This window comes from Phaseolus vulgaris, chromosome 11, assembly GCF_000499845.2.
Source record: "Phaseolus vulgaris cultivar G19833 chromosome 11, P. vulgaris v2.0, whole genome shotgun sequence".
In the NCBI taxonomy this organism is placed as follows: Eukaryota; Viridiplantae; Streptophyta; class Magnoliopsida; order Fabales; family Fabaceae; genus Phaseolus; species Phaseolus vulgaris.
The window spans coordinates 19,111,962-19,132,210 of NC_023749.2; the positions used below are offsets into that span (position 1 = coordinate 19,111,962).

Sequence of the window (20,249 nt, forward strand, 5' to 3'; positions counted from 1 at the left end):
ATAAATTACTGAATTTTTCATCATCATATTTTCTTCTTGAAAGCTAGCTATGCCCTATATTTAATTATTTGATTCCACCTCTGCTTTTAAATTAAAGCAATTTCTTTTTTTCTCTTCCACAATGCATGCTACTATCAGAAAATAGTTCAATTTGACATTTTTCTCCAATAGTGAAACTATTTTTATTTTATTTTAATATTTTATAATTTATATAATGAAAAAAATATACTATCAAGGAAAAAAAAACCAAACCAACATAGTTTGAGAAAAGTATACGATGATGTCAAAATTAACATTAAGGTGGGTCATCAGCTCATGTAGTTCCAACATCTGAAGTGTTTTTTTTTCATGAATTTTCTTTAAAAATAATAAAAAACAAGCATTAAAAATCTGAAATATATTTATATTAATTTCTCAAATAATAATAATAAGCTTTAATACATCGTAGAAAGTTACAAGAATGTTTGTTGCGTGGAAAACGCCATTTAAGCTTGATAAACTGGGGGTCAAATCCTGAAACCTTGTTAATTGTGATGCATCGAATAGAAATATTGAAGAAACTTTGCAAGTTGGGTTGCTTGAGTTTTCAATTTGCTTGCGTGACAAAAAAGGGTTGGTCCCTTTTGTTGAATAGCTAGTCCTACCCTTCAATTTCGGGAGGTAATTCTTTTATTCTTTCAGTTTCAGATCCATAGGCCAAATCTATGGTCATGACTTTGGTGAGTCCCCGATATGTCATATGACAGTCCAACCAAAAACAGCACCCCTCTAACTTAAAGCTAGCAGCTTGAGGCAATTTTGAAGTTTGAACATCAAATAGCACACACTGCTCTAATTGGGATCCGAATCAAAGATATGGGGTTCCAAGAAAACGGAAATGGGGACATGGGGATGTCTGGAATCCCCTTGGGAGCAAAGAACAAGTACAAGAGGATGAACTCTGAGCTGCCTGATGACAACGATGATGTTTTGCTGCAGCAGCAACAAGAAGAAAGGAGGAGCAGTACCAGGAATTATGTTCTTGCCTGTGCCATCTTTGCTTCTCTCAACAATGTCCTTCTTGGCTATGGTAAGATTGAAAAGTTTCTGTTTTGGTCAGTTTTGTGGAAATCGTCTTCATTTACCACTTTGGTTTGGTTGCTGCATTTTCCATGGACTATCTATTCTGTTTAGACTGTGTCGGAGATGGGTTTTTGATAATCCATTCAATTCCCATCTTGTCCTTTGTTCTGTGATTTATCTTTGCATTTCTAGTATCTATGAAACAGATCTAGAAAACTTTGGGTTCAAAGCTGGCAATTGTGAAAACTCAACTGTATATTTACCAATGAGTTTAATTTCTTCCAAAAAAATAATAAAAGATCATCCATAACTTTTAAGGCAGTTATTGTTTAAATTAACAAACTCTCCACAGATTACAGTTTCTAACTGTGATTGAAAGATGACAATGTTATCTATTATGGGTGTTTTTCTGTGGCAATTAATTTGATATTGAATCCTAATTCCGGGTTATTTTGGAAGGTCTCGAAGTTTATGTGATTTATTTTGATTATCGTTTTGCAGATGTAGGTGTCATGAGTGGAGCCGTTATATTTATAAAAGAAGATCTGAAGATATCCGAGGTTCAAGTAGAGTTTTTGGTTGGTATTCTTAGCATTATTTCTCTGTTTGGTAGCCTTGGCGGTGGAAGAACATCAGATATTATTGGTAGAAAATGGACAATGGCCTTAGCTGCAGTTATCTTCCAAATGGGTGGACTCACAATGACTCTTGCTCCTTCATATGCAATACTAATGATTGGAAGATTTCTAGCTGGAATTGGAATAGGATTTGGAGTTATGATCTCCCCTATATACATTGCTGAGATATCACCAAACCTGAATAGAGGCTCTCTTACTACCTTCCCAGAGATTTTTATAAATGTAGGAATTATGCTTGGTTATGTGTCAAATTACGCGTTTTCTGGCCTTTCAGTACACACAAGCTGGAGAGTAATGCTTGCAGTGGGAATTTTGCCCTCAGTGTTCATTGGCTTTGCGCTTTTCGTTATTCCTGAGTCACCAAGGTGGTTGGTAATGCAGAACCGAGTTGAAGAAGCAAGATCAGTGCTGTTGAAAACAAATGAAGATGAGAAAGAAGTGGAGGAGAGGCTTGCAGAAATACAACAAGCTGCTGGATTTGCCAATTCTGAGAAGTACGAGGAGAAACCGGTGTGGCGTGAACTCCTGTTTCCTCCTCCTCCTCTTCGCCGAATGCTGATCACTGGACTTGGAATTCAGTGTTTCCAACAGATCTCAGGAATTGACGCAACTGTGTATTACAGTCCTGAAATTTTCCAAGCAGCTGGGATTGAAGACAATTCAAAACTTCTAGCTGCTACTGTTGCTGTTGGCATAACAAAGACTATTTTCATTTTGGTAGCAATCATTCTCATTGACAAACTAGGTAGGAAGCCCCTTCTCATGATAAGCACAATTGGGATGACAGTTTGTTTGTTCTGCATGGGAGCTACACTTGTTCTTTTTGGAAAAGGATCATTTGTGATTGCATTGGCTATTCTTTTTGTTTGTGGGAATGTGGCATTCTTTTCTGTTGGACTAGGCCCTGTGTGCTGGGTTTTGACCTCTGAAATCTTCCCTTTGCGAGTGCGTGCTCAAGCATCTGCACTTGGAGCTGTGGCTAATAGAGTCTGCAGTGGCCTTGTGGCCATGTCTTTTCTTTCAGTGTCTGAGACAATCAGTGTTGCTGGAACATTCTTTCTCTTTTCTGGTATTTCTGCTCTTGCCATTGCCTTTGTCGTTACAGTAGTTCCTGAAACTAAAGGGAAGTCGTTGGAGCAGATAGAGACGATGTTTCAGAATGAGTATGAGAGTCAAGGGAAAGAAATGGAGCTAGGAGATGTTGAACAACTTGTGAAGAACAAAACTGATTTAACAAATTAATTGATTAATTAGTCCCCACCTTTATGTGACTCGTGAATTTTTATTCCATGGTTACTCATCTTTCACTTCTTATGCCTAAGGCTCTGTGCATGGCATGCTGCTTGCTACTATGGGGAGGACATGACAGCTATGAATATGATCTTCTGCCACCAGAAAAATTGAGATATGTGAGTAGGAACACAAGGAATATGAAGTGATGAACATAAAATGCATTCTAAACTCTTCCTAGTTGTACAATTATCCTTGTTTTTTTTTTTTAAATTTACATTAAAGTCAAATATAGCATTGTATACTGAAGGTGATTTTTGGTGGAGATGATCATGTCTCCATATGTATGTTCTGAGACAAATTATAGTGCCTATTACAGTGTATCGAAGAGGGATGTAATTAAGATGATTCTTTGACAGATTATATTCTATTCAGTTCTGGTCTCTGAATTGTGACAATCTTAAGATGAAAATTTAAACATGAAAAGAATAGTTGATGACTTCAATTTCTATCATGGTCTTGCAAATAAAATATGAAAGTAGAAAGAACAGAATAATGCCGTGTCCATAGCAATGGGAGTTTTTCACGGTTTGCCAAGTAAATTTAGGAGGAAAATGAATAAATCAATTCAGTCTTTTTCCTTCATTCACAGCAAATGGTGATACTGATTATATTTTAACTATGTTTTGTTTTCTTTTTCATTGTTATTATTTTTCATAGTTTGTTATTATTTTCCAAGTTTGTACAATAACTTAATAAATGGTTTGCCAAGTTTGTTTTGTTTTCCTTCATTCACAGCAAATGGTGATACTGATAAATCAATTTATTTTCTTTTTCATTGTTATTATTTTTATTATTCTTGTGACTTTTTCAAAACTAAAAATATTTGTTTATAAAATGACAATTAAACATGTCAAATTGATTAATACCTATCTATTTTTTTTTAAAATTTCACAAAACTCTTTTTTTTTCATAAGGAAAACGACTTAAATTATATTAACTCGCAATTTTTTTTTGACAAACTATATAATTTTTAATTTATATTAGAACAGAGTACAACTACGAGTGAGATTTCAACCATGAAGTAGAAATTCATCTTTTATAATATAGTTTTCATCCAAAATAAATATAATTTTGTAATTACGTTTTTTCTATTTATATGATATGAAATTAATTTTCACTTTAAGTGAACAAGTTTAGTTCACTCCCACCAATGACTTAGTCACAATAAACTATTATTTGTCTTTTTTTACAGAAGCTGAATAAAATAGTGAGCAATAAACATGCAAATTAGGCAAATTAGGACCATGATATTTTGAAGCTCAATAAATTATTACACTTACGTTATATCTACTATTTTACCTTTCATCTCATTAAAAGTTTACCAAACTCTGTCTAATACAACTTTGCACCAAATAACATCCCATTTTTTATTCTCTAAATTACTTCAACGCATTAAATGTGCCATTTGCGTATAAATCTCACCTACACCTTCAATGTTTTCTTTTATATTGAACCTTACCTCTTCCTCTCTAACCTCTAAATATGAAAAACAAGGGATACATTTTTACATTTCTTTTTACAAAATCCTTATTTCAATCCACACCTTTCAGAGTGATGTGTATATATGTAATAATTGTGATTAAATGAAACATCTAAATTTCCATTTCATCTAATTTTCATTCTAGTTCATCTAATTCCTCCTTTTCTTAATCATTACATAGCTTATCCTTTTTCATAGTCTTCTCTTTAGTTTTTTTTTCAATCTCTTCCCCTCTAGTGCAATATTTGAGGTGGACATTAATATTTTTACAATAATATTCCCATCGCAAAATGGAAAATGTTGAATTCACAGTATAGATGGATGAAAAGGAAGATATAAATAAAATCTGATCGATATAAACAATGTGATAAAAAATAAAAAAGTTAAAAAAAATGAGATTCAAATAGGGTCAATGAAACATTAAGTGTATAATAACTCCTACAAAATCTCCTCAACTAAACTATCACATGATGTTTATCTTCAAAACTTCATTGTGTTCCTTTAGCTTTCATCCGTTTCCTCACTCTTTCACTATATTTCTAAGACAGTGTTTCTGAGACTGTTGTTGACTTGCTGTAAGCCCCTCCTTGTAAGATGGAGAAGATCCAACACAGTGAAGTGGAGGTGAAGGGACTGAAGCTGCACGTGGCAGAGATTGGAACTGGTAAGCTAATTCCTTCAAGACCCTCTTGGAATACTGTCTAACAGTTATTTGCATCTACTTCATATTAATCATTTTTGTGTTGGTGAAGGCTCCAAGGCAGTGCTATTCTTACATGGATTCCCAGAGATCTGGTACACATGGAGGCACCAGATGATTGCTGTGGCAAACGCTGGTTATAGGGCTATTGCCTTTGATTTCAGAGGCTATGGACTCTCTCAGCAACCAGCTGAGCCAGAAAAGGAAACCATGTTTGATTTGGTTCATGAAATTGTGGGTCTTTTGGATGCTTTAAACATCACCAAGGTAAGGATATAGATATGTTGCAGTACATTTTCATGACTATGTCAATGTATATATATGTTTCTAGAGTACAGAAGTATATGGGATCAATTCTAGAAATAAGACCCTCTTAGGTTTAGATCTTCTATATGCAGATCTAATATGTAACTTATTTGAAGAAAATATTTGAAATTGTAACATGTGTTATATATATTAGCTAATATGAATAAGACTGGGAAGTATAAATTTTATACCTGCATTCATACTTGGAAATTTTGTAAATAAACTATACTCAGACCAAGATTCATTTGATAATATAAATAATTTTTATAGAGAGCAATTGAGTTTGAGTCTAATATTCCTCCCTATTTGCATCTGCAATTTCATTGTTTATAACAGGCTTTTCTAGTTGGGAAGGACTTTGGTGCTATGCCAGGACATCTTACAACTGCAGTGCATCCAGAAAGAGTTGCTGGTATCATAAGTTTAGGCATTCCTTTCATGCTTCCAGGTCCCTCTGTAGTGGAGAGCCACCTTCTGCTCCCCAAAGGCTTTTATATTACTAGGTGGCGGGTACGAATTCCATCTTGCATCATAGTTTTTATATAGTTTAATTAGTATTTTCTCTCTATATTTACGAACTGCTCATCTTAATCTTTAAATGTACACCTTTTAACTCGTTTTAAGACCTATATATATAGAGAGAGATTGTGAAGGTATAAAGACAAGTGTTTTTATATTCATTGGCATGTTTAGTAGTAATTATTCATTGATTCCAATTCCAATTCAGGAGCCTGGGAGGGCAGAAGCAGATTTTGGCCGCTTTCCTGTGAAATCTGTGATAAGAAACATCTACATTCTCTTCTCCAGAAGTGAGGTTCCAATTGCTGCTGATGATCAAGAAATCATGGACTTGTTTGACCCATCTACTCCCCTACCTCCATGGTTCTCTGAGGAAGATCTTGCAACCTATGCATCTTTATATGAAAAATCTGGATTCAGATATGCATTGCAAGTTCCTTACAGGTAAACAAAACTCATTTCTCCATTTTAAATTGAATTGCTACTCAATTGTTTTCATTTTCCCTAAACAAAGGCTTTTGTAGACCATAACATCATTTTAACCTTCCAGTTAGTTTGATTCCTAAATCCTAGTGTTTGATCTTAATAACTTCAATTAATTTAATCGCTAAAATTAACGTCATCGGCTGGTTTGGTCCATAATATTATCAAAGCAATCAATTAGGCCACAATGTTAGCTGCCAAGTTAACTTATACACATTAAACTTTTGAAACAAATTGATTGATAAAAGACTAATAGATAGAATCAAGGACTAGTTGCTTTTTCTCAATGTGAAAGACTAAATTAACTAAAAATTGTTGCTGATTAAATTTGCTTTTTTTTCTTTCAAAATGTCAAAAGACAAATATGATGTATGTAAATTTTTGTGAATCTAGCATTTTCTTGACTCCTTAAAACTGTCATAAATAATCTTGATGGTACAGATGAGTATTTATGATGTATTCAGGAGTATCAATGTGGATGTTGGCTTAAGTGATGTAAAAGTTACTATTCCGTCACTTCTGATCGTGGGTGAGAAAGATTATGTGTTCAAGTTTCCAGGCATGGAGGACTATATTCGAAGTGGGGCAGTGAAAAACTTTGTTCCTGACTTGGAAATCACATATATTCCAGAAGGAAGCCATTTTGTGCATGAACAAATGCCAGAGAAGGTGAACCAGCTCATCATTGAGTTCCTTGACAAACTGAGTCTCTAAATTTTACTTTCAGGCTAAAAACAACTTCTATGAGGTTTGTTGCATTATCTAGGTGAATAATAAAGCTTGGCTAACGTTATTGTTCTTTGTATCCCTTGGACCTTGTATTATGGTAAATTATTTGACATAGAGATGAATCTGAATGATTTGGAAATTTCAAGACTCTTTGGATGGTGTTTAATCTCACAAACGTTATAATATCATGTTCTTAAACTTTCTGCTGATGAAACGAATATATTTTAAGGATTTTGAACATTTTAGTTTAATAAAATTTGTCAAGCTCCTAGTTTGTCTACCTTCATTAGAGCTTTTGGTAGAAGACATGAATTGTATGGTACCAGTGGTGGACACTCTAGAACTACCTTAGTGATGTTTCTAATCAAAAGTACAAAGCATGTTCAAAGTGACTACTTGTATGATGATGTTTGCATACCACACTTACATGTTATGATTTGATCTTATCAAAATGTGAAATCTTCAACACACCTCACTTCAAGAACATTTTGAGTATGAGATTAGATATTTATGGGTAGTCCAACAAAAGCTGGATCGTTGTGACACAATAGTCCCAACGAATCTCGTTAAGATAGACTTTTTAACATGACTCAGATACTATCTTAATAAGTGAGTTTATGTCTAATTGAACTTCACAAAATCAACTTGAAAGGTGAGGTTTGCATCCCACTTATATGTTATAATATGGCCATATCCATAACGACAATTGTAGCTAATTGAGAGTTGTAAATTCAACTGATACACTATATAGAGTGAGTTGTGCGATAGTTCACTAAGAAAGAAATTTCGAGTTGTAATTCTTGTTCCGGCCAGTTGACTCGAAGTGCCTTTGTGCGCCTATGCCACTCTTTCGTCCAGAATCTTTGCGTTTGCACGTGCTGTTCCTGTGATGAATGCCTGAAAACACAAAGACATGGGGCGCCCTAGAGGCCGTTTGCACTCCGACGCTCAAGTCAATACTAGGGCTAGGAAACACCAAACTGTATATCTCTCACTGTGTGTATTAAGCGACGCAAAAGAATAGCGTACCTGACCAAGTTTGTTACCTTACTATTTATAGACTGAAACTAGGGTTTCCTTTTTGCCCGAAATGGGCTTTTCTGATGGGGCGGGCCCAGAACTGTTGTTACCTTACTCTTAGGATAACCTAGCGCGTGGGGTCCCAAACTAGAGTGCAACCTCTGACGGGGTGACCACCTGGGTGCCTCCTCATGCACCTGATCTCTGGGGTCACCCGCCTCTGGGAGTGCCCAAGTTGTTCACGTGCCATGCATGCAGCTCATCCCTGGAACGCGACCCTCACCGGTCATATCTTTCCAGTGGCTCTACACTTTGTGTTACACCTAAACACGTCATCCACTCTACACGCATGAACCCTCGTGATCTAGGTTTCTCCCTTCCTGATAACTGGTGTTTGGTCTAGGATCCACCTCTTGTGGCCCAGCTCTACTGTTTGGGTTCCTGACGTTCGATCTCTCCACACTGTCTAGTGGCACGTCGGTACATCCTGATGACCGATGTCTGACCACTCTTTGGCTTCCTGGCGCACGGGTTTCGCGAGACGCTGGCTCGCGCAGCACGTGGGACCTGCTTACGTGGCACCAACATTACCAGTGGTCAACAACGCCCAAAGACTGGTCGGTACATAAGCCCCCCAGTCTCGAGCTGTAACTCGTTCAATGGAGAGACTAAGTCCTTGTCCTGGGTGACCTACGTGGCTCTGTGTGACAGGACGTGAATACTGCACCAAAGTGAGGTCTTTCTGGGCCTGTCTTATCCGTGCACACATGTTTTGATCAACGGTTGGGGCTTAACGTCGCTTACGTTTCTTTACTTTCTTTAAATGTTTGAAAACGCGCGCGTCTAATCACTGTTCCATCATTCTCTGAAACCTTTGATTGCTTCGTCTTCTTCCTCAATCATTCTCGCGTTTCCCCTACGCATTCCCGCATCTTCTTGCCATCTGATCAAAGGTACAAACTTTGATTATTGTCCACACTCGTTTATTGATTATGATACTGGATAACTGCCTGGGCTGTTTAATCTTCAACCACCCTCTGTTCCTTTTTCCTGAGTTTCCTTCGAGTTAGGATTCAAGAAACCCGAGACTCTGCGGTGCTAACTCTTGTTGTCGTAATGTTGTGTTTGCACACTCTACCTCCGCGCATTCGCATGCTTGATCTCTATGTTTCTTTTGAAATTTGCACGCAGGTATGATTCTGAGTGAAGAGAAGCGGGTTAGATTGAGTGATATCCTCGCTCGTCTCCGCGGGATTTCTAGGGATGTGGGCACTTCTCGCCACCACGCCCTTGCTTCTGCCACCGCCGCGCCTTCGCCCACTCTTTCCACTCCTGGAGTTTCGGTCCCTCTCGCCGCCGTCCAATCGTCTCCCACCCCACACTCCCTTACAAGGGTAAGGTGGTGGTGATCGAATCAGACGAGAACTCCGCTGAGGGGCCAATCTTTAAAAGGCCCAAGCCTACGCCGGTGATGGTCTCCCATTCCTCTTCTACCGGTCACTCGGTTTCGCCCCTGGATCACACGACTAGCGTTCCCCTGCTCCCTGACCTTGGTGGGACGAGCGCTTCTCCGACTCCTCCTGCTCTCGAGCTGCCCCTTGTCCTTCAGCATGTCCTTAAAGGCTTCCAACTAGGGGTGACTGTGGACTCAGACGAGGCCGTTGTGAGGGAAAGACTGGACTTCAATTTTGGGGCTCTTCTTGCTCAGTCTAATGCTCTTCTAACCAGGCCTAAACCGGTAGAGGCCAAGACTGAAGAGGAAACGTCCCTGCTGGCTCGTTTGTTCGTTGTCCGTGAGACTGCACTGAAGCAAGAGTTGGCCCGCCTTCGCCGTTCTGAGAAAGATCTTTCTAAAAAACTTCACATCAAGTGCCGAGAGGTTGCTGAGCTGGAGGCAAGAGTTCTGCCCTTGCGAATCCGGGTCTTCGAGCTAGAAGAGGCTGCTGATGTGTCCAAGTCCAAGATTGTGGGGGCTTGAAAGAAGGTTCATCAGTCGGGAGGTGCAGTTGGGTCAAGTGGAGGCCGAACTTCTTCAACAAGCTAAGAGATTTGAAGAAGCCAAGGCAGAGCTGACCGAAGATGTTCTTGATGCCTGTGACACGGGATTCGGACATGCCCTTGCTCAAGTTGCTTGCGCACATCCTGGGATGGATACTACGCCTTTCACGACATTAAACCGTGTCGCAAACGAGCAAATCGTTCCCAGGGTCTTTCCTTAACTTGTATTTGGTTATCGGACAAACAATTTATTATCTGCTCAAAACTTTACTTTCTCGAACATATACATGCTTTCATTTCCTTAAATCGAAAATTGCTCTTTGATTTGCTTAACTGCTAACTCGTGGTGCCTGGCACCAAGACATTTCTTCTAGCGTTTTGTTGTATGTTCCCCTCATCATGAGGAGGAGTTTTAATTGTGAACTAGGTCGTTCCTCCTTGGCGTTCTTGCTTAAAAGGAGAGGTGTTCTTTACGAACCTACTTCTCTACTTTCGAGGCCTCTAATTGCAAGGGGAACAAACTCTCAACTGACCTCGGCTAGGCTCAAAGGCGCGGAGGATTTATCTGGTGAATTATTTTGTTTTACCTTGGCGTTTTCACTCAAGAGGGGAGGTGTTCTCTCACGAACCTACCTCTCCGCTCACGAGACTTCTAATGCAAGGGAAACAAATTCTTAACTGACCTCGGCTTCGCTCAAGGGCGAGGAGGATTTAACCGACGAACTATCAACTGACCTCGGCTTCGCTCAAAGGCACGGAGGATTTAACTAGCGAACTGTTTCGTTTGACCTTGGCGCTTTCACTCGAAAGGGGAGGTGTTCTCTCACAAACCTAACTCTCCGCCCACGAGACTTCTAACGCAAGGGAAGCAAGTTTTTTAACTGACCTCGGCTTCGCTCAAAGGCGAGGAGGATTTATCTCGCGAACTATTTCGTTTAACCTTAGTGCTTTCACTCAAGAGGGGAGGTGTTCTCTTGCGAACCTACCTCTCCACCCACGAGGCTTCTAACGCAAGGAAACAAGTTTTTACTGAATTGTACATAACTCGAGAAAATATTTCAATCGAAATTTGTCTGGTGACCTCGTTAAAAAACCCTTATAAGGGAAAAAGAGTGTCCCCTAGTACCATGTACAACGTTACTGCTTAACTGAAATAAAACTTGAAATCAGCCGTGTTCCATGTGCGAGGAATTGGGCCTTTGCTTAAGCGTCTCAAGTCTGCCTACTTCGTCCCGTGGACTTCTGTTACTCTGAAAGAAACGGCCCACACGGGAGAGACCTGACGTGAAACCAACGGGGCTGCCTTCTCTGGTACCTGGTGTCTTTCTTCAGGTCCTTGGCATACTCTGCTTCCCCTGTGTATAAGTTTTTGAAATTGGTCCCGTTTTTGCACAAGGACTGAACTGATCGCCTAATCGATCCTCCTTGGGCACCAACTAAACGATGTGCTTGGCTGTGGTTTGTACAGGAGGGCTGGCTAAGTACTCCTTCAACCTGATGAGCGCCTCTCTACGCTCTTGGTAAGGGAGGTCGCCCCCTCCTGCAACTGGTGTAAATCCAGACAAGACAGACACGCGCTTTTCTAGGTTTGTCTCCGTACCACACTCAATGAGCAAGGAACTCAGAAGCTTCCCTGATTCTTTCCCAAACACCTCGGGGTTCGGTTTCAACCTGTACTCTACTATCTTTTCGACCAGACCTTGTGCCGTTTGACCGGGGATGTTGCTCAACTTGGAGACCTTTTCTCCAATCTCTCTTTTCCCAAGGTTGTCAAACGGATCAGATTTGGTCCCGCAGGCGATTTCTGCTACGATCCTGTCGGGTTCGGCGCGACTGACCTCGGGCAGGGGGACCTCCTTAGTGTACGGTGGTCCACTAGTGACCATAAATATCCCTCTCCTTGTTTTGAGGCTGTTCTGGTAGCATCTATTGGCCTCCTTCTGATCTGATTTGATGGTAATCACCTTTCCTGTCAGGTCTAGTAGCTTCATCTTCATGTGCCTTATTGACGGCACCACACCTAACCTATTCAGTGTTGATCTACCCAACAACATGTTATAAGCAGAGGAGGCATTGACGATAAGGTACCTGATGCTCTCCGTACGTGACGCGGTGCCATCCGTGAAGGTGGTCCTCAACTCTAAGTATTCGCACACCTCTACCTGGTCTCCTGCGAAACCGTACAAACAGCCGCCATAGGGCCTTAGCATGTCGGGGGATAGTTTCACTTTGTTGAAAGTCGTCCAGAACATTACGTCTGCCGAGCTTCCCTGATCTACTAGCACACGGTGCACCTTTCTTCCTGCGGTTACCGCTGAGATCACCACTGGATGGTTGTCATGGGGGACAACATCCTCAAGGTCAGCCTTGGTAAAGACTAGGTTGACGTCACCGTCCGTGCGTATCTCCTCCGTTGAGAAGCGGTACAACCTCCTCCCGAGAACCCTCCTGCGATGGTGTGGACCTCACCGTGTACGGGGACTTCATGCCCTGGGCCACCCTTTGTTGCCGCCATGTCCTCGGTCCCCTGTTTTTCTTGCAAATAAACCCTAAACCCTAAACCTTAAATCCCTTAGGAGACCGTTCTTCACCAACTCGTCTAGCTGGTGTCCCAATGCTAAGCAATTGCGTATGGGATGACCGAATGCTTGGTGGAACTCACACCAGACGTTCTTGTTGGGCCCGAGCCTCTTGTCGGTCTTGGGAGGTACCATCAGCCTCTCAACTACATTGGGGATAGTGATGAGGTCCTTCAATTCTACCACGAAGTCGTGCCTTGGCGGCACATTATCTCTCTCGCGCCCCGTCGCATTAGGCTTTCTTGGTTGATATGGTTGCTGCTTCATAGGAGTCTTCATCTCTGTCGTTGCCACGTGCACCCTTAGGGTTTGAGGACGACCTGTCGCGCGCGACTGCGTGGGAACCACGCATGTGCGTTTTTCACTAACTTCTTCCTCCGCTACAATATGAGTCACTGCGCGACGCCTTATCTCGACAAAGGTCTTGTGATGGTGATGAGAATCAAAAAGATGTTATCAATAGAAGAAATGGACAAGGGCCAAAGCATTTAAAGTTCTTCTTATTAGTCTTTGCAAAAGATGAGGCCTAAGCCCAAAGCCCAAGCCCAAGAAGGCCAAGCCCAAGAAAGCCCAAGTCCAAACCATGAGGGGCACGACCAAGCATTAAATAAAATAGCATCATTTGAATTACTTTTGTATAGTTGTAGGAGGTGTGAATATTAAATAAAGAGAGTGAATAGTTAGGGGGGTGTAGATGCAATTTTAGGAGGTGCTAAAAATAGGAAGTGGATCACACTTACTTCATGACTAGGTGGCACCAATTTGAATTAGATTTAGAGGGAAATTTGAATTTCATTAGCTTTACATTTCAGCACCTCTAAAGGTTATAAATAGAGGTGTGTGCTCTTGTAAAATTGAGATTGGAAAAATAGAGTAAAGTTACTATGCTCCATTTATGAGTGATTGTGAGACTAGTTCTCCTTTTCCTTGTCTTATCTTGTGATGCATTGGGAGCATTCAAGTGGCGGCAAATCTGCACTTATCTTGGAACATTCATCATCCAAGTGGCGTGTCCATTCCCAATCCTTGCTTCAATCACATAAGTCATCTTCCTTCATCTTGTTCGTCAATTTCAATCGGTAATTTTGTTTCTAGGTTTTGTTCTTCAATTTTAATCGGTGCATTTTGTTCTTTTGATGATTTCAATCGGTAGATTCATTTCTTCTTTCAATTCTGTCTAGATTTTGCAATTTACACATTTCAATTGTGTTTCTATTTGTGTTCTTGTTTTGTTCTTGCTTTCCTTTCAATTCCGCCAAGTGTTTGTGATAAGGACATGACACTCATGATGTATATGAGTTTGGCTCTTCATTTGGATGGCTTTGTCCTCCATTGATTTGTCCTTAAGCCTTCTTAAAGTGTTGTTTCTTATCAAAGTGCCTATCCAGCTCATATAAGATGGTTTCGGATGAGTGACTCGCTAAAGGGTCCTAGCACAATGCCCTTCCTGAACGCTTGCACCATCATCTTTTCGTGTTTAAGGTTCAACCTCACCACTTGCGCTCCAAAGCGGTGGAGGAACTCCTTCAAAGACTCTCCTTGATACTGTCTTAAATCAAAGAGATCATAAGAGCCTGACGGGGGAGCTCGATTCGCGATGTATTGTGCCCTGAACAACTTTGTGAGTTGCAAGAATGACGTTACATGGCCATCGGGGAGGCTAATGAACCAGTCCATCGCTGTTCCTGCCAAAGTGCTCATGAACATCTTGCATCGCACTGTTGAATCAAATGTGTTCAAGCTTCGAAGAATCCAAATTCTTTGAGTTTGATGGAAGGCTGGATGTGCTTGCTGTTGCTGAGGTGCTTTAGAATAGGATCTGGGGTAGATTATCTGTGTAAATCCACTCTTGATTGAATCCAAAGCTTAAACATTTTCAAACCTTTTGAATTGAAAGTGTTTTTCAAACTAAGTGAAAAATAACCTATTGTTTTGTCGAAACAACCGATTGTTTTACTCTTAGTTGTTTTGAAAAAGGTTGAAAACTGTTTTTGGTGATTGACTTGCTGTCAAACCAAAACAACCGATTGATTCGCACATTCAACCGATTGTTTGTTTTCAAATCATAACAGAAAAATGTTATGTGTGTTGACTGAGATTAAAATGATTTTGTAATTGAATGCGCTCCTGTTTTAAATGCTTTGACCATTCTTTGAAAGCTATAAAGAGTTTGTTCATCTTTTGTAACAAACAAGAATTGAGATTTAATCATAGAAAAACAAATTTGAGTTTTTCACTATTTTTTCTTTCAAGAGAAAAATATTGCTTTGAGCTTACTTTGATCAAGAGAGAGTGGAATAGGATTTTCATTTGTATTGATTTCAGATCATTCTGTAACAAGTGTAATCCTTCTGTACTTTGTGTAAACTCTGGAGTGTTAGGCCAATAAGTGTTGTGTGCTCTTGAGGTTGTCAAGATCAACATTCTTGGTGGTGTATGTGCTGAGCCAAAGGAAGTGTGTTTCTTGAGGGGATCAAGGTCACTTCTTTGGTGGTGTGTGTAAGTAATCTAGGTTTGGTTACTTAGTGGATTCCCCAGTAGTTTTCTGGGAAGACTGGATGTAGCTCTTGGTTTAAGAGTGAACCAGTATAAACTGTGTGTGCAATCTCTCTCTCTCCCTTAAACTCTTTAATTTCAGTTTGTATATTTTTCAACTGGTATAAACAACCGATTGTTTTTGCGAAACAACTGATTGTTTCTACAAAACAACCGATTGTTTTTCTGGTGCTGTATTAAATTGCTTTGTGTTTTTGCCAAACTGAATTCTGAATCAAGTTTTCTCAAAGGAATTTCATTCTAGACTAAAAGTTTGCGAAAACCCTCTTTAAACCATTCACCCCCTTCTAGTTTAAAGCCATACATTCTAACAATTGACATCAAGAGCTTGGTTCTTGAAATTTATTCAAGTGTGATCCTAAAACTGTTTTTATATGGCTGATCTTTGGGGAGGGTGCTTCAATCAACAAACCACCTCTGTTTTGTGGTTTGAACTACCAATTTTGGAAAGTCAGAATGAAAATCTTTGTTGAATCCCTTGACAAAGGAATTTGGGATGCAATTGAAAATGGCCCCTTTGTTCCAAAATTTGAAAAAGATGGATCTTCCATTGAAAAACCTTGGTCTCAATGGACTGATTATGAAAGCAAGAAGGCCAAATTTGATTGTATTGCTAAAATCATCATAACTTCTACCTTAAATTCCGATGAATTTTTCAGGGTCTCTCAATGCAAATCAGCAAAGGAGATGTGAGACACCTTGGAGGTAACTCATGAAGGTACCAATGAGGTGAAAAGAGCTAGAAAGCATACTCTAATCCAAGAGTATGAAATGTTTAGAATGCTCAAGGGTGAGACTATTGTTGAAGTTCAAAAGAGGTTCACTCACATCATCAACCATCTCATGAGCCTTGAGAAAACCTTTGAAAAAGAAGAGCTAAACATCAAGATCCTCAAATGTCTTGATAGATCTTGGCAACCTAAGGTAACTGCTATCTCTGAATCAAAAGATCTAACATCATTAAGTATGGCTTCTTTGTTTGGCAAGCTTAGGGAACATGAGTTGGAGATGAATAGACTCAATGTTCAAGAAAGTGAAGACAAGCATGTAAGAAGCATTGCCTTAAAAGCTGTCAAGCACAAAAGCAAGCAAGAATCCAGTGATGAAAGTGATGAAGAGAACCTTAGCTTGCTATCTAGAAAGTTTAGCAAATTCTTGAAAAGAAACCGCAAAAAAGACATCAACAAAGAATGGTATGGAAACAAAAAATCCAATGATTTTAATTCCAATAACTATACTTGTTTTGGTTGCGGTGAGAAGGGCACATAAAGGTAGATTGCCCAAATAAAGAAAGCAAGGAGAAGAAGTCAAGCTACAAAGAAAAGAAGGGAAAGTAAAAAAGGGCCTACATAGCTTGGGATGAGAATGAAGTCTCCTCATCAAGCTCATCATCAAGTGAAGAAGAAAAGGCAAATATATGCTTGATTGCAGAAGGAGATGATGAGTCATGTAGCTCAAGTGATGTAAGTTCATGTGCTTCTCTAAATGCTGAAAATTATAGTAAATTGCTTGAAGCTTTTCAAGAAACACATGAAAAAACTAACCGATTGGTTCTTTCAAACAACCGATTAAAAGGGCTTAACAACTGGCTTGAAAAGAGAGTTAAGGAACTTGAAGAAGAGCTGGAAAAATCAAAAAGTGATTTTGAAAATCTGGAAAGTCATTGCAAAAACTCTTCTTGCAAGTGTGACACTCTCATTTGTGAAAATTGTGAAAATCTTGAAAAGAAAGTACATTATCTTGTTAGTACTGTGGATAAGCTTTCAAAAGGAAAATCCAACTTTGAGAATGTCTTGGCATCTCAAAACTTTGTTTTTGGAAGAGCTGGATTAGGTTTTAATCCACAAAACAAGCAAGATAATTTTTCAAAGAATTTTTCAAAACAGCCAGTAAAACAACCGATTGTTAAGTTGAAACAACTAGTTGTTACATGCTTTTATTGCATGAAGAAAGGCCATTCTGTCAGTTTCTGCAAAATAAGGAAATATTCTATTCCTAGAGGTTTTATGAAATGGATTCCCAAAGGTTGTAAGGTTTCAAATTGTTGAACCAAGTGGTGTTCAAGCTTTGAAGAATCCAAACCCTTTGAAGGATGTTGAAGGCTAGGCTGTGCTTGCTGTTGCTGAGCTGTCTTAGATAGGATCTGGGGTAGATTGTTTTGTAATCCACTCTTGATTGAATCCAAAGCATAGGCATTCTCAATCTTTTTAAAAGAAAAGTGTTTTTCAAAATAAGTAAAAAACAACCGATTCTTTTTTCGAAACTACCGATTGTTTTATACTTAGGTGTTTTTAGAAAAGATTGAAAACTGTTTTTCAAATGGTTGAGCTGTTAAAACCAAAACAACCGATTGATTCAAAGAAACAACCGATTGTTTGTTTTGGTACCATAACAGAAAAATGGTTTTTGTTTTGACTGAGCTTTAAATGATTCTAACTGATTACTCTCCAGTCTTTAATGCTTTGACCAATCTTTAAATGCAATGAATAAGTTTGTTAAGATTTGATAACAAATATCTTTGAATATATTCAGTAAAACAGATTTTTTTTAACAAGAACAAATTTGAGTTTTTTCAAAGAGTTGAGATTGCTTAGAGATTGAGATTGATCAAAGAGTGTGAGATAGGATTTCTGCTTGTATTGATTTCAGATTTGCTTTTGTAACAAGTGTAATCCTTGTATCTGTTGAACAAGTTTCTTCTGTGTGTTTGCTGAGAATTGTTGTGTGTTCTTGAGGGGATCAAGATCAACATTCTTAGTATTGGTGTGTTGGCCAAGAGAAGTGCGTGTCTTGAGGGGATCAAGGTCACTTTCTTGGTTGTGTTGTAAGTGATCTAGGTTTGATTGCTTAGTGGAATTCCTCAGTGGTTTCTAAGAAGACTGGATGTAGCTCTGGGTTTAGAGGGAACCAGTATAAACATCTGTGTGCATTCTCTCTCCCTTAACTCTTTAAATTCAGTTTTGATATTTGTTTACTGGTATAAACAACCGATTGTTTCTGCGAAACAACCGATTGTTTTTTCTGGTGTTGTGCTTTTAGCTTTGTGTTTTGGCAAACTGAATTCTTTATCAACTGAATCTGGAAGAAAGTTCATTCAAGGCTTAAAAAGTTTTTGAAATCCCTCTTTAAACCATTCACCCCCCTCTAGTTTAAAGCCATACATTCTAACAATTGGTATCAGAGCCTGGTTCTTGAAAGTTATTCAAGTTGATCCAAAAATCCTTTTTTCTATGGCTGGAAAACAATCTTTTGAGGAAGGTGTTTCAATCTACAAACCACCTTTATTCTGTGGATTGAATTACAAGTATTGGGAAGCCAGAATGAAAATCTTTGTGGAATCTATTGATAAAGGAATTTGGGATTCAATTGAGAATGGTCCTTACATTCCAAAGTTTAAAAAAAATGGTTCTTTCATTGCAAAACCTTGGTCTCAATGGACCAATGATGAATGTAAAATGGCCAAGCTTGATTGTTCTGCTCAAAACATAATAGCTTATGCACTTGATACTAATGAGTTTTTCAGGGTGTCAAAATGCAAAACTGCTAAAGAGATGTGAGACACACTCAAGGCTGCTCATGGAAACAATGAACCAAAGGAGGCAAGGTCAAAAAGCCAAGCAAGAAGGAAAAGAAGGCAAAACAAGAAAAGCCTCAACCTCTGCTTCATGGCCAGAAAGGAAGATGACTCAAGTAGTGTAAGTTCATCTAACTCTGGAAATTATGGTCAATTGATTCAAGCCTTTCAAGAAACGCATGAAGAAGCCAACCGATTGGCTCTCTTGAACAATCGGTTAAAAGAAAAGAATAGCTGGCTTGAAAACAGAGTCAAATCACTAGAAGAGGAATTAGAAAATTCAAAAACAGATTTTGAAAACCTTGAAATTATTTACACAAACTCCTCTTGCAAGTGTGATGCTCTAGTTTGTGAAAATTGCGAAAATCTTGAAAAGAAGGTCCACTATCTTGTTAAAACTGTGGATAAACTTTCTAAAGGCCAATCCAACTTTGAGAATGTCTTGGCATCTCAAAACTGTGTTTTTGGAAAAGTTGGATTGAGTTTTAACCCACAAAACAAACAAGATAGATTTTCAAAATCATTTTCGAAAATGCCAGAAAAACAATCGATTGGATCATCGAAACAACCGATTGTTACATGCTTTTATTGCATGAAAAGAGGCCATTCTGTGAGGTTCTGTAAAATCAGAAAATATGCTGTTCCTAGGGGCTTTATGACGTGGATTCCTAAGTGCAATAAAGGTTCTATTGATGAGTGTAAACCAAATGGACCCACATTTATAAGGGGACCAAATCTTTGTACTTGAAAATCTTCTTTGTAGGAAATCTTGAAGGAGAGCAAGCAACAATGGTACTTGGACAGTGGATGCTCCAAGCATATGACAGGGGACAAATCAAAGTTCATGAGTATCTCCTTTAGGCAAGAAGGGCATGTCACCTATGGGGACAACAACAAGGGAAGGATTCTTGGGAGAGGATCCATAGGAGACAAAGACATCTTGGTCATCCATGATGTGCTCTATGTAGAAGGGCTAAAGCACAATCTGCTGAGCATTAGCCAACTGTGTGACAAGGGATATCAAGTGATGTTCAAGACAAACACATGTGAAATCTGTCTACCCAACACCAAAGAGGTAATGTTGGTAGGTAAGAGAATCAACAATGTTTATCTTCTAGATATCTCTTCACCATGCTCAATTGGTTGTCTTCTATCCAAACAAGATGAATCTTGGCTTTGGCATAGAAGAATTGCTGATATTCACATGAATCACTTGAACAAGTTAATTTCAAGGGATCTTGTGATTGGGCTACCAAAGCTCAAGTTTGAGAGGGATCACATTTGTGAAGCTTGCCAAAAAGGGAAACAAGTG

The 20,249-nt window shown here is 39.1% G+C and overlaps 2 protein-coding genes across 2 annotated transcripts; both read left to right on the forward strand.

Annotated features, from left to right (window-relative positions):
• Positions 1 to 450: 450 nt before the first annotated feature.
• LOC137817949 (probable polyol transporter 4) lies at positions 451 to 3,373 on the forward strand. The gene is made up of 2 exons (XM_068621176.1): positions 451 to 1,069; positions 1,564 to 3,373. The coding sequence occupies exons 1-2, from the start codon at positions 856 to 858 to the stop codon at positions 2,940 to 2,942; spliced, it is 1,593 nt and encodes a 530-aa protein (XP_068477277.1). The 5' UTR covers positions 451 to 855; the 3' UTR covers positions 2,943 to 3,373.
• A 1,520-nt stretch (positions 3,374 to 4,893) lies between these two features.
• LOC137817956 (uncharacterized) lies at positions 4,894 to 7,349 on the forward strand. The gene is made up of 5 exons (XM_068621182.1): positions 4,894 to 5,137; positions 5,226 to 5,440; positions 5,816 to 5,989; positions 6,207 to 6,442; positions 6,946 to 7,349. The coding sequence occupies exons 1-5, from the start codon at positions 5,068 to 5,070 to the stop codon at positions 7,193 to 7,195; spliced, it is 945 nt and encodes a 314-aa protein (XP_068477283.1). The 5' UTR covers positions 4,894 to 5,067; the 3' UTR covers positions 7,196 to 7,349.
• Positions 7,350 to 20,249: the final 12,900 nt, after the last annotated feature.

Bases quoted from the DNA above. Each gene is read 5' to 3' on its own strand.
- LOC137817949 (XM_068621176.1), top strand. From the start codon at position 856: ATGGGGTTCCAAGAAAACGGAAATGGGGACATGGGGATGTCTGGAATC. The intron at 1,070-1,563 runs GTAAGATTGAAA...ATCGTTTTGCAG, and splicing joins CAATGTCCTTCTTGGCTATG to ATGTAGGTGTCATGAGTGGA.
- LOC137817956 (XM_068621182.1), top strand. From the start codon at position 5,068: ATGGAGAAGATCCAACACAGTGAAGTGGAGGTGAAGGGACTGAAGCTG. The intron at 5,138-5,225 runs GTAAGCTAATTC...GTGTTGGTGAAG, and splicing joins CGTGGCAGAGATTGGAACTG to GCTCCAAGGCAGTGCTATTC. The intron at 5,990-6,206 runs GTACGAATTCCA...ATTCCAATTCAG, and splicing joins TTTATATTACTAGGTGGCGG to GAGCCTGGGAGGGCAGAAGC.